At 51.5% G+C, this 13173-nt stretch overlaps 1 protein-coding gene across 2 annotated transcripts in view; it reads left to right on the top strand.

Annotated features, from left to right (window-relative positions):
* ATG5 (autophagy related 5) overlaps positions 1-13173 on the top strand; it is a 215779-nt gene that overhangs the window by 19780 nt on the left and 182826 nt on the right. The window contains exons 1-2 of one of the 2 annotated variants that reach the window (XM_088460514.1): positions 9520-9792; positions 10332-10459. In XM_088460514.1, coding sequence (XP_088316640.1) covers positions 9748-9792; positions 10332-10459 — 173 coding nt within the window. In that variant the 5' untranslated portion in view covers positions 9520-9747. Of the gene's footprint in view, positions 1-9519; positions 9793-10331; positions 10460-13173 lie in introns of those variants that run through there. The other variant, XM_088460512.1, reaches the window with a different exon arrangement.

Below are 13173 nucleotides of genomic sequence, written 5' to 3'. Positions count from 1 at the left end.
GGAGGAAGCCTGGGTCTGTCCGGATAAGATAAGCCATTCTTCTAAAAGAATGGCGCTTCTATATCCTTTTCCAGCAGAGGACTGTGCCAAGTGGGAGAATCCACCATCAGTTGATGCGCATGTGGCACAGCTGATTAAACGTACCACTTTACTAATCCCAGCAGTTTCGCAGAAGGAAACCACGGATAGGAGACTGGAGTCTTGTCTCAAATCAATTTTTTCGCTGCCAGGAATGGCCACCCGCCCAGCTATGGCCACTACCTGGGTAGCAAGAGCTATTGAGGAGTGGGCCAAACTCTAACGGAGTCTTTACCAGATGCCTCTAAGGAGCAACTGGATATGATCTCCTTTATTAGAGAAGGGGGCTCTTATTTGGGTGATGTCGCCTTGGATGCAGGGATCCTTTCCTCTAAAGTTTCAGCTGAGTCCGTGGTGGCACGTAGGATCCTCTGGTTGAAGGATTGGAGGGCAGATGTTGGGTCCAAAAAGGCCCTAGAATTCCTTCCATTCACAGGAGGTGTGCTCTTTGGTCCAGAACTGGACAAAATTGTATCCTCCATGGCAGCCTCAAAGACGGCAGGTTTGCCATCAGCAACCTCGTCTAAATTGGGCGTCCTTTCGGGGTTTTCGGCCGCAGGGCAAGGCCAAAGGTCAGCCCTCAGCGAGATTTCCACCAAGAAAGGCAGGACCCAGGAAGCCCTGGCAGAACAAACGTCCAGGATCTAGGGTCCAGGATAAACCAGTGGCCTGATGGGACGGGCCTCCCCCTGGGGGATCCCAGGGTGGGGGGCCGACTGCTTCGGTTCTCAGAGCCCTGGCACCTCACGACGGAGGATGCCTGGGTTCGGGGAGTTGTTTCCCGAGGGTACGCCCTGACGTTTTGGAGGACTCCTCCTCAAAGGTTCTTTTGTGTAAACCCGCAGGTGGGTTCAGAAAGAGCTTTGCCTTACTAGCATCAGAAGTAGTGATTCCGGTGCCAGAGAACCAGTTCCGAGAGGGGTTTTACTCCAATCTGTTCTTGGTTCAGAAACCGAATGGGTCATACCGGCCTATTCTAAATCTGAGAGAGCTCAACAAATTTGTTCGAGCCCCCGGGTTCAGGATGGAAACATTGCGATCAATTGTGTTGGCAATGGAACAGGGGGACTATATGGTGTCCCTAGACATACAAGATGCCTACCTTCACATCCCAATCACACAGGCTCATCAAAAATTTCTTCCTTTTGCGGTAGGTGAGGACCATTTTCAGTTCCAGGCCCTGCCGTTTGGCCTGTCCACAGCCCCTTGGGTATTCACCAAGGTGATGGCAGTGATGATGGCATGCCTCAGGCGCCAAGGCGTCAGGATTTTGCCTTACTTGGACGACCTCCTATTGCTGGAGCAGTCCCCACAGCAGTTACAGGATCATTTGAGGCTGACAGTATCATGTCTGTACAGTCACGGCTGGATCATAAACTGGCAAAAGTAGTCACCCTGTCCGGTACAACAGATGTGTCATTTGGGAGCGAGATTGGACTCCGTGGTGCAGAGAATATATCTGCCGGAGGAGAAGATCCTTGCTCTACAATCACGAATACGCAGGTTGCTTTGCAACAGGCATATATCCGTTCTAGTAGCCATGCAGGTCCTGGGGTCGATGGTGGCCACCTTCAGGATGGTGGAATACGCTCAATTCCACTCCAGACCACTGCAGCAATTCATTCTGTCTCGCTGGAACAAGGATCATCGCACGATCAGGTCCCAGCTGCTGCATCTCTCTCCAGAGGTACGGTTGTCCCTGACCTGGTGGTTGCAGACAAAGCATCTCAGACAGGGTCGCCCCTTTTGGGTGTCGGATTGGACATTAGTCAAAACCGACGCCAGTCTTCAAGGTTGGGGGGCGATGACGGGGTCACACACTTTTCAAGGAAAGTGGTCAGTGACGGAAAGCCGGCTACCGATAAATATCCTGGAACTAAGAGCTATATTCAAAGCTTTAGTGCAGGCTCAGGAAATCTTAAAGGGCAGGTCAGTGCAGATACAGTCGGACAATCGCACCGCGGTCGCCTACCTAAATCATCTAGGGGGCACGAGGAATCGGGCCGCCTTGGCAGAGGTATCAAGAATCCTGGTATGGGCAGAGACTCATCTGCCCACGATATCTGCCGTGTTCATTCCAGGAATCCTGAATTGGGAGGCCGATTTTCTCAGTCGGCAAGAGATAAATGCAGGGGAATGGGCCCTACATCCACAGGTTTTTCGGAACCCTATGGACAGGTGGGGACTACCAGAAATAGATCTGATGGCATCTAGAAGGAACAACAAGGTTCCCAGGTACGGATCCTGGACAAGAGATCCGAGAGCCGAGTTTGTAGACGCACTGACAGTAAAGTGGCGTTACAAGCTGGTATATTTGTTTCCCCTGTTTGCTCTTCTGCCCAGAGTGGTCAGAAAGATCAAACAAGAGGGCAGCACCATCATATTAATAGCTCCAGCATGGCCGAGACGGCACTGGTTCACAGATCTACGGTCTCTCTCCATAGACATTCCATGGCCTCTGCCATTGAGACCGGATCTGTTGCTACAGGGTCCCTGCTGGTACCCAGATCTTCATCGGCTATCTTTGACGGCATGGCTCTTGAGGCCTCCGTCTTGAGGAAAAGGGGTTTTCCGAGTCTGTTATACGGACGATGCTGAAGGCACGGAAACCATCCTCAGCCCGTATATATTATAGGTTTTGGCATACTTTCTTTCAGTGGTGTGAACTGAAAGGGTATGATCCACATAAATTCCTGATATCCAGAGTGCTGGATTTTCTTCAAAGCGGTCTGGAAAAAGGGCTACGCCTGGCCTCTTTAAGGGTACAGGTGTCAGCTCTTTCAGTCTGGTTCCAACATAAAATTGCTCTGAGACCGGATATAAAGACCTTTTTTCAGGGGGTGTTGAGGATTCAGCCTCCCTTCGTTTCCCCGGTTGTTCCGTGGGACTTGACTCTAGTTCTGAAGGTTTTACAGGCTCCTCCGTTCAAGCCTTTAAATTCAATAGACATCAAGTGGCTAAAAGCAAAGACGGTATTCCTCCTTGCTATGGCATCTGCACGTAGAGTGTCGGATTTAGCTGCGCTTTCCTTCCGGGAGCCGATCTTGATATTTCATCAAGATAGAGCAGTACTACGTACTAGGGAGGGTTACCTTCCGAAAGTGGTGTCTAAATTTCATATTAATGAAGAAATAGTAGTTCCAGCATTTCAGGGCACAAGTCTCTCACAAGGTGAGGCTTCCCTGGATGTGGTCCATGCGTTGAGAATTTATGTTAAACACACGAGCAAACGGAGGAAGTCCGATTCACTTTTTGTGCTTTATGGTTGTCATAAGCGTGGCTGGCCAGCCAATAAACAGACACTGGCCAGGTGGATTCGCATGGCAATTTCATTGGCTTATACACAGGCTGGTATGCGTGTGCCTGATTCAGTGACGGCACATTCTACTAGGGCGGTAGGTCCATCATGGGCGGCCCGCTGAGGTGCTTCTGCTGAGCAATTATGTAAAGCAGCCACATGGTCTTCCATCCATACCTTTGTCAAATTTTATGCCTCCTTCGGGCGTAGGATTCTCCTCTCTTCCGAGAGTCAGGAGCGTCCCCGCCCGTAGGGTTAGTGCTTTGGGATATCCCCAACGTAATGGCTGTGGACCCCATGGACCCCGAAGAAGAATATAAGAGTTATGGTATAACATACCTTTGTTAACTCTTTTTTCTACTTCAGGGTCCATAGGGTATCCACAGGATACCTTGGGGTATAGGTGTGACGTCAGTCGCTGGGCACCATAGAGTTAAGCTTTTCAGCCTCCCAGGATGCACTAGGGTCCCCCTCCTATACCCCGCCCCCGAGCCAAGGCACCTCAGTTTAGTTTGGTGCCCGGCCGGCGTCGGGTGCACCTGTCGGAGTGGGGGCTAGAAGAGCCCCTGAAGCTTTCTTCAGTGCAGCTGTGGCTGCACATCTGGATGTACAGCATGGACAGTCAGTCCTGACGTCCATGCTGTCTTCCCTACACCCCCGCCGGTACCAGAACGCCGGTACCGATCCGGGGATGCTGGTGAGCATCTGGGGTCACAGCTAGCGGTGACCCCAGATGTTCCGGACCATGGCCGGATCCAAGGGGGACAAAGGTAAGCAGCGGGGTCCCGCCGTGGGTCCCCGCTGGTCACATGGTCCCAAGTCCCCAGGCAGGGGGCTCCCTGGGGACTGGCTGCAGTGTGGAGCCAGGCGACCAACCTGCGCTTTCCACTACCCCCTTGGACAGCGGACCGCAGCAGAGCGGTAGCGCTGCGGCGTCCCAGGGGTTAAATGCATGCCAGGGGAGCGCGCCTTCCCTGTCTCACAGCCGGCGCCTCCCCCGCTGCACACAGCCCTCTCTGCATGCTGCCGACTGGTCCTGTGGCAGCGCTCCTCCCCCAGGCCAGCCTCCTCTCTGCTCCTCGGCGGCCATCTTCTCCAGAACGCATGGTGAACGCTGCTGGAAGCGCTGGACGGAAGCATCGTGGTCTGGGTCCCCCCGCATACCTCTCCTCCGCTGTGGCTCAGGTCTGTGTATGCAGCGCTGTGTCCTACCAGGCCCTGTGTCTGTGTAGTTGAGTGATCAGCGCTGTTAGTGCAGGAATTGTTATTTCTCTGCATTGTATGTGATTGTGCTAGCGCTGCCTGTAACTTTTCTTCTCTAAACTGTCAGCTTTATTACTGTCCCTGTTCTTTCTGCTAAAGCCCTTGCGGTGCGGTGCTGCAGGGTGGTCTCTCGTCTATTTAATACTTAATTGGTGAGAGAGGTTACATACGTGGTGCCATCATGTCTGAAAGTGATTTTCCCCTCCGGCCACAGTGTACCACGTGCAAAGTACCGTTAGCGGAGGGGGAGGGTAGCGCGGAGGGCCTTTGCCGGCAGTGTTTGTCCATGGCGCGGCCTATTACGGTTACAGCATCGGTACAGGAGCCGCCCTGGGCTTGTTTCGCTCAGGCGTTAACAGCTTTAGTGGGCCAGTTAGCTCCGCAGCCCGCGTTTACTCCGATGGGTTTGTCCCAGCAGTCTGTGGTGTCGTCACCCATGCTGGGGTTCCCACGACAATTGGTGGTACCCCACAGTCTCCCTATTTCCCCGCTCCCGGGTTCTCAGGAGCCAGCGTGGGTTAACTCCCTGACGAGTTCTGTACAGCACTTGTCGGATGTGTTGCAAGGGGAGTCTGTGATGCGGCCTCATAAAAGGCCGGTGGCGTCTCTGTCCGCTCCTATGAGGATGACGAAGGGACGTCTGATGATGGGGAGATTCTGGATCCTTACGATCAGGAACCTCTCCATACTAAGGACGCTGATGCTAAGTCCAAAGTATATATTTCTGGACTTATTCGGGCGGTCCGCACAGCCTTGGTGATTGAGGACGAAGTTCCCCCAGCGGCTAAATCTAAGTATGCCTTTTTCAAAGATGTGAAGGGCGATGCCACAGTCTTTCCTCTTTCGGGTCAGTTGGTGGACCATTTAGAGGAGGCGTGGAAACAGCCTGGCAAGCGATACCAGCCGCAGAGACGCCTGGCGGTGGCTTATCCGTTCGCGGATAATTATTTTGCTAAGTGGGAATCCCCTCCACAGGTGGATTCTCACGTGACCCGTCTTGTCCGTAGTGCCACATTGCCGATGCCATCTATGTCCTCCCTTAAGGATGCTACGGACCGCAAGGTAGAAATCTGCCTGAAGTCCGCTTATTCCCTTGCAGGGGGGGCAGCACGGCCAGCTATGGCCATTTGCTGGGTTGCCAGAGCGATGGAGCGCTGGGTGGATTAATTAGAGGCTTCTTTTGAATCCGACTGTCCGGCCGAACAGGCGGAGTTGATTGGCAATCTCCGTGATTCGGCCACCTACATCAACGAGGCGGCTCTAGACATTAGTACTCTGGTGTCTAGAATTTCTTCAGCAGCGGTAGCTGCTCGTCGCACCTTGTGGCTGCGATCCTGGAAGGCGGACGCAGATTCCAAGAAAGGTCTGGAAGCGTTGCCGTTTACCGGAGAAGTTCTCTTCGGTCCGGATCTGGATAAAATTGTGGCCACGCTGGCGGCATCCAAATCTGCTTGTCTCCCATCGGCCGCTGCTCCTTCTGGTTCTGGACCATCGTCCTTTCGGTCATCTAGGGCCCAGGGCAGGCCCAAACCACAGTCGTTTCCTCGACAGGCTGGCCCTAAGAAATCGGTCAAGCCCCGGAAGCAGGCATGGAGTACCAGACGTCCGGCCCCCAAGCCAGATGACAAGCCTGCGGCCTGACGGTCCGGGCCTCCCTTTGGGGGATCCCAGGGTGGGAGGCCGCCTGCTACAGTTCACCCAGTGTTGGTCTACCACTACGACAGACACTTGGGTTCTGGAGGTGGTTTCCCACGGATACGCCCTCTCCTTCCGGCACAGATCCCCGGCTCGCTTCTTCACCACGGGTCTACCATCAGACCGGAACAAGGCTACGGAGCTGCGGAAGGTATTGCACACTATGCTCCAGGCTGGAGTTATAGTGCCTGTTCCATTCTCCCAGAGGGGCCAGGGTTTCTATTCAAATCTATTTTTGGTACAGAAACCCAATGGGTCATATCGTCCGATTCTCAACCTCAAAGCACTCAACAAGTCTTTGCGGGTCCCAAAGTTTCGGATGGAGACCCTACGGTCCATCATTCTGACGCTGGAACCTGGGGACTACATGGTGTCATTGGACATACAGGACGCTTACCTGCATGTCCCTATTCTTTTGCGCCATCAACAGTTCCTCAGGTTTGCAATCCGCAGCGACCACTTCCAGTTTCGGGCGTTACCTTTTGGCCTGGCAACAGTACCACGTGTTTTCACCAAGGTGATGGCGGTCATGGCGGCTTCTCTGCGGCTGCAGGGAGTCCGCATGTTGCCGTATTTGGACGACCTGTTATTGGTGGCAGGATCTCCAGAGCTCCTGTTACGCCACTTGGACCTGACCATTGCACTGCTGCAACGGCACGGCTGGCTAATCAACTGGCAGAAGTCCACTCTAATCCCGTCTCGGAGGATTCTGCATCTTGGAGCCTTATTGGACTCGGGACAGCAAAGGATCTTAGTGACGGAGGACAAGATCTCTGCTTTACAGTCAAGGGTGCGCAGTTGCCTGCACAGCCGCCGGGTGTCCTTACACTCGGCGATGAGGTTACTGGGCTCCATGGTGTCGGTGTTCGACATGGTGGAATACGCCCAGTTTCACTCCAGACCTCTGCAGCACCTGATCCTGTCCAAGTGGAACGGGCTGCCTCAGTCTCTGAAGTCCCAGACGATTGTGCTCACCCCGGAGGTTCGCCTGTCCCTTGCGTGGTGGTTACAGACGACCCACCTCAACAAGGGACGTCCGTTCTGGGTTCCAAATTGGGTCCTGTTGACAACGGACGCCAGTCTTCGGGGCTGGGGAGCAGTTTCGGGTCCACACTTGTTCCAGGGCAGGTGGACGCCGACAGAAGCGGAGCTTCCAATAAATATCTTGGAACTCCGTGCGGTCTTCAATGCTCTCCAGCAGGCACAGCGGTTTCTCCAGGGTCGCCCGGTGCAGGTCCAGTCGGACAACGCTACCACCGTGGCCTACATAAACAGGCAAGGAGGAACTCGCAGTCGGGCGGCTCTCGTAGAGGTCTCTCGGATCCTGGTTTGGGCGGAGCGCAATCTTCCGGCCATATCAGCGGTCTTCATCCCGGGAGTGCTAAATTGGGAGGCGGACTTTCTAAGTCGCCAAGACGTTCATCCGGGGGAATGGTCCCTGCACCCGGACGTTTTTCAACTACTGGTGGACAGGTGGGGTCTTCCAGAAATCGACCTCATGGCGTCCCGGCACAACAACAAGTTGCCGGTGTACGGGTCTCGCACAAGAGACGAAGGGGCGTCTCTGGTGGATGCTCTGTCCGTCCGGTGGACGTTCCGGTTCGCATACCTGTTCCCTCCGGTCTCCCTTCTTCCACGGGTAATCCGGAAATTCAAACAGGAAGGAGGGACGCTCCTGTTGATAGCTCCCACGTGGCCCAGACGGCACTGGTTCTCAGACCTTCAGGGTCTGTCCGTGGACAGTCCTCTGCGGTTGCCGCTACGACCGGACCTTCTGTCTCAGGGTCCTTGCCTTCACCCGGACCTGACTCGGCTGTCTTTGACGGCGTGGCTGTTGAGACGGCCATCCTGAGGTCCCGGGGGTTTTCCAGCTCTGTGGTGCGTACCATGTTACGAGCTCGGAAACCGTCTTCCGCGAGGATATACCATCGCGTGTGGCATACGTTCTTCCAGTGGTGTCGACCGAGAGGTTATGCACCGCGGGAGTTTCGTCTGTCTCGGATTCTCGCCTTCCTGCAAGCGGGACTAGATCATGGGCTTCGCCTTGCTTCTTTGAAGGTACAGGTTTCGGCCCTATCTGTCTGGTTTCACCGTAGGATTGCTACAATCCCGGATGTGCGCACCTTTATGCAGGGTGTTCTCCGCATTCAGCCGCCCTTTGTTCCACCTGTGGCGCCTTGGGATTTGGCTGTGGTCCTGAGGGCTCTCCAAGGACCGCCGTTTGAACCACTGGGCTCAGTGGATCTTAAATGGCTAACAGCTAAGACTGTTTTCCTTCTGGCCATTGCTTCGGCCAGACGTGTTTCTGAGTTAGGGGCTCTTTCTTGTAGACCCCCTTTCTTGGTTTTTCATAGGAACAGGGCAGTGCTCCGCACTCGGCCCGAGTTTCTTCCCAAAGTTGTTTCCCAGTTTCATGTTAACGAGGAAATAGTTGTTCCGGCCTTTAACTCACCGGGTCTTTCCGTGGGTGAGGCCTCTTTGGATGTTGTGCGGGCCTTAAGGACTTATGTTGACCGCACTTCTTCATTTAGGAAGTCGGACGCTTTGTTTGTCCTCTATGGCTTCCGTAAAAAGGGTTGGCCTTCGTGAGGTATTACAGGTTTGACACCTTCGCCTCTCAGGATGCTTCCTTCGGGCGGCGGATTCTCCTTTCTGCACAGGAGCGTCCCCACCCTTAAAGGATACTGCTTTGGGACATCCCCAAGGTATCCTGTGGATACCCTATGGACCCTGAAGTAGAAAATATGAGATATGGTAAGAACTTACCCTTGTTATCTCTATTTCTACGAAGTCCATAGGGTTCCACAGGACTCTCGCCCTGTCGCACCTGTGCTGCAGATGGGCTTTGCTCTGGTCACCGGTTTTCCGTCTCCCTCTGGTGAGAATGTGATTCTTGTATGTGTCCAGATCTTTTTTCTCTCTCTTCCTTCTCCTCCTCCGGCCTATGGCTTGATAACTAACTGAGGTGCCTTGGCTCGGGGGCGGGGTATAGGAGGGGGACCCTAGTGCATCCTGGGAGGCTGAAAAGCTTAACTCTATGGTGCCCAGCGACTGATGTCACACCTATACCCCAAGGTATCCTGTGGAACCCTATGGACTTCGTAGAAATAGAGATAACAAGGGTAAGTTCTTACCATATCTCATATTTTCTTCGAGGTCCATGGGGTCCACAGGACACCCACCCAGACGCACCTGTAGTTCTGGGAGAGGTTTTCCGTAGTTTCTTCTCTTGAGAAGTAAGTATGGGTCTTTTCTTTCTTACCCTTTGTTTGTCTCTGCCTGCTTGAGCTTGGTAACGAACTGGCTACCTGAGGCAGGAGGTGGGGTATATGAGGAGGAAACCCGGTGCATCCTGGGAGCAGAGAGCTCGTTTGTATTAACTATTTGGTGACCGGGATTCATACCCCAACGTAATGGCTGTGGACCCCATGGACCTCGAAGAAAAAGAGTTAACAAAGGTATGTTATACTATAACTCTTATTTTTGTTAATGTGTCTTTTTATGTATAAGTGTACAGTTTTCAAAACTAAATGCAACTGAATTAGGGAATGTGATTTTGAAAATGATTATTACTGTTCAAATGGTCTTTATGTTACTAAAGACTGGGAGCAGAATACAGCACATTGTAGAGCTGGTTAGGGATATGTAGACCTGTGTAAAGAAAATTCACACCTTTGCTCACAAGGAGACAACTGTCCTCTCTTAACCGCCCATCGTATTGTAAAACCTTAGATTTTTTTCAGACTTGGTACAGAAAGTCAGTAAATACTATGCAGCATCTCAGCCTCCAGTTAACCCTAAATCATTCCAATCTGTGCCATTGGTCATAGTGCAATTACTGCTTCATTAGACTTGCACAAAGCTATTTTCCAACATTTGCTGTGTACTGTTCACTTTATTAGAGTAACCTGCCATTTTAGCGGCAGCAGTTTAGTGTCTGTTCAGTGAATACACCTGTAATTTATTTGTGTAATATATGAAAATATTTTCTTTACAGCTTCTCTTACCTCGTGTGAGTTACCTGACCCTGGTAACCGACAAAGTGAAGAAACATTTTCAGAAAGTAATGCGGACAGAAGACATAGGCGAGATTTGGTTTGAATATGAAGGCGTTTCTCTGAAGTGGTGAGTGGTCATTGTATAGTTACTATAGGAGAACATTGCTGGGTTGCGAGCCCCTAAACTTTGCTGTAACAGGATAATATGTGGTTGCTTTTTTTTTGGAACTCTTGTAAAATAATCCATATTCCAACAGGGAATTGTACCAGGCACTTGAACAACCTTTTTGTAAGGGACTGTAATGTTGTTTAAATGCATTATGTGGAAACTGCTGAATCCACTAGCTCTGAAGTGCAGCTGGGGTGCAGAAAAAGCCTTCAATATTTATTTGTTTCAAGAGTGGCACACAGGGCCCCCTCCTCTCTCCGGCGGTCCTGCGGCACAGCCCTGGCTTAGTGCCAGAATCTACTACGCATGTGCGGGTCTCCGGGAAAACGTTGTAGGGACAGCAGCACTGCGCATGCGCGAGTCACTGGGAAAATGGCTGCTGCCATTTTCCCAGTGATTTTTGCTGCTTTGCAGCATCGACTCGGTGGCAGCGCTTGCAGAGCAGCACTATGGACAGGTAAGTATAAGACTCTATGGGTGCATGGTGTGCGCTGAGGGCCCCCCTGGACCCAGGGACCTGTGTGCACCGCACACCCTGCACCCATTATAGATACACCCCTGAAAAGAAGCCATTTTACCCTCTATTCCAGTGGTTCTCAAACTCGGTCCTCAGGACCCCACACAGGTCACGTTTTTCAGGTCACCCAGCAGGTGCACAGGTGTATTCATTACTCACTGACACATTTTAAAAGGTCCACAGGTGGAGCTAATTATTTCACTTGATTCAGTGTGGAGACATGGAAAACATGCACTGTTTGGGGTCCTGAGGACCGAGTTTGAGAACCTGTGCTCTATTCATCTCTGTGAACAGATGTATGACATTATAATAATAGTTTATATTTCTCCTCACTGGTGCATTGTATATTTTAGTAGCTTTTCTTCTTTTGGGCCTACTTGCAAAAAAAAACAGTAGTGATAAAAGGTGATTTTAGGGTTATTTGAGGCGACTTTACATTTAAAAAAAGAATAAAAAAAAGATAAAAAAAATCAATTGTTGCTCCTTTAAATTATTTTATTCAATTTGGGGTGCCTAAACTAAAAAGTTGATTTTGGAGTAATTTTAGGCCATTTTTTTCCACCCAAAAATAACATGCAATTCTTTGCCAAATTTAAGCTAATTAAAAACTAATGTGCTTAATTAGTCATTGTCCAAGGTGTTCTGAAGCAACTGACATTCTTACCTTTAAAAGAAAGATTTTACCTACCTTTTCACGCTGTGTGCACAGAACAGCGTGAACTTCCTCTAGAGAAGCAATGCAAGTTTAGAATTGGATTGCAACTACAATTCGCAGTGCGAGTTTGCCGTGAAAATGGCTTGCACAAGCTAACTCGCACCTAATTGGATTGACCCCTAAGTTTTATAACACTAGATATGACTTTTATTTCTCTTACTGAACTCTGAAAGAAAGTCTTATTTGGCTTATATGTGTAGTACTCCAGAGCATTGTTTTCAAAGGTGTGATAGTTTTGTGTGATGGCTGTTAGATTTTAGTCAGGAGGGGTTGAGTAAGAGTTTCATATATTATTTCTCTTTCATCCACTAGGGGACACTGGAGGTGCTTACGCTGGGGTATAGAGGCGTGGATAACTGGAGCTGGCACTTTAAAATAATCTAGAAGTGTGAAGCTCCTCCCCCTCTATGCCCCATCATCCCTCAGTTTAGAAAATGTGCCTCATGGAGCTGGTCACATTATGCTGTGCTCCAGCAAATACATTTATTTTATTAAATTTTTTTTATTTAAAAGCATCTTTTACACCTATAGGTTCCCTTCGCCACCTATCTAAAAGGTGGGGTCCGGGTACCTGGCGCCCTGGTGTTTTAGCAAACACCAGGAAGGAGTGCACAGGGCTCATTACAAGAGCTTCTGACCGCTCCTTATCGCCACAGCTAAGTCTTCACACAAGAAGAGAAGACTGCTGACCTGCCAGAGAGAGACTACAGGGGAAACGCAATGAGTAACAAGCTGCCCATCCCCCGGCTCCTGCCCCGCTGCCCAGCGCTAACACAGCATGCTGCGCTGTGTTAGTGTGTGCATAGCACAGTTAAACAGCGCTACACCTGTGCGCTGTGTAAGGGAAGCCCGCTGTTGGCGCTGCCCTGCGCTGTCTAAGGGAAGCTGTATGTACACAGCGCTACACGCGCCCCGCTGATACACACGGCTCCCTGCTTCTTCCCTCTCCCCGCTGATACAACTTCCAGAGCAGGTTACGCATACTAGCAGAACACATCCGTGAGTCTGCAGTTTTCCTGGGAGAAGCGTCAAAAGATATTAGTCAGATTAGTGCTCGCATATCTGCTTCTGCTATTTCTGGCCGCAGACCCCTCTGGTTGCGCGCCTGGCATGCGGACGCAGAATCCAAGCGTGCGGTGGAGGGTTTACCATTCAATGGCGACATGCTGTTTGGCCCGGAATTAGACAAATGGATATCCCAGGCCACGGGGGGGTAAGCCTTCCTCCCGTCAACTGCACCGGCTCCCAGAAGAGCTTACGCTGGACCTTCGTTTCATTCCTTTCGTGCGCCACTTTCCTTTCGTGGGAGAGCCAGAGGGGCTCCCTCCCAAGCAAGAGGCGACAGAGTAGAGGCCGCCCACACATGCTTGCACGTAGACAGGAGCCTAAGCCAGCTGAGAAACAGGTGGCAAAACGGTCTTCCGTCCCACCTGGGTCCAC

Source organism: Taudactylus pleione, unplaced genomic scaffold (genome assembly GCF_031769625.1).
Source record: "Taudactylus pleione unplaced genomic scaffold, aTauple2 ptg000046l, whole genome shotgun sequence".
Lineage (NCBI taxonomy): Eukaryota > Metazoa > Chordata > Amphibia > Anura > Myobatrachidae > Taudactylus > Taudactylus pleione.
This window is presented reverse-complemented; position numbering and strand designations above follow the sequence as displayed.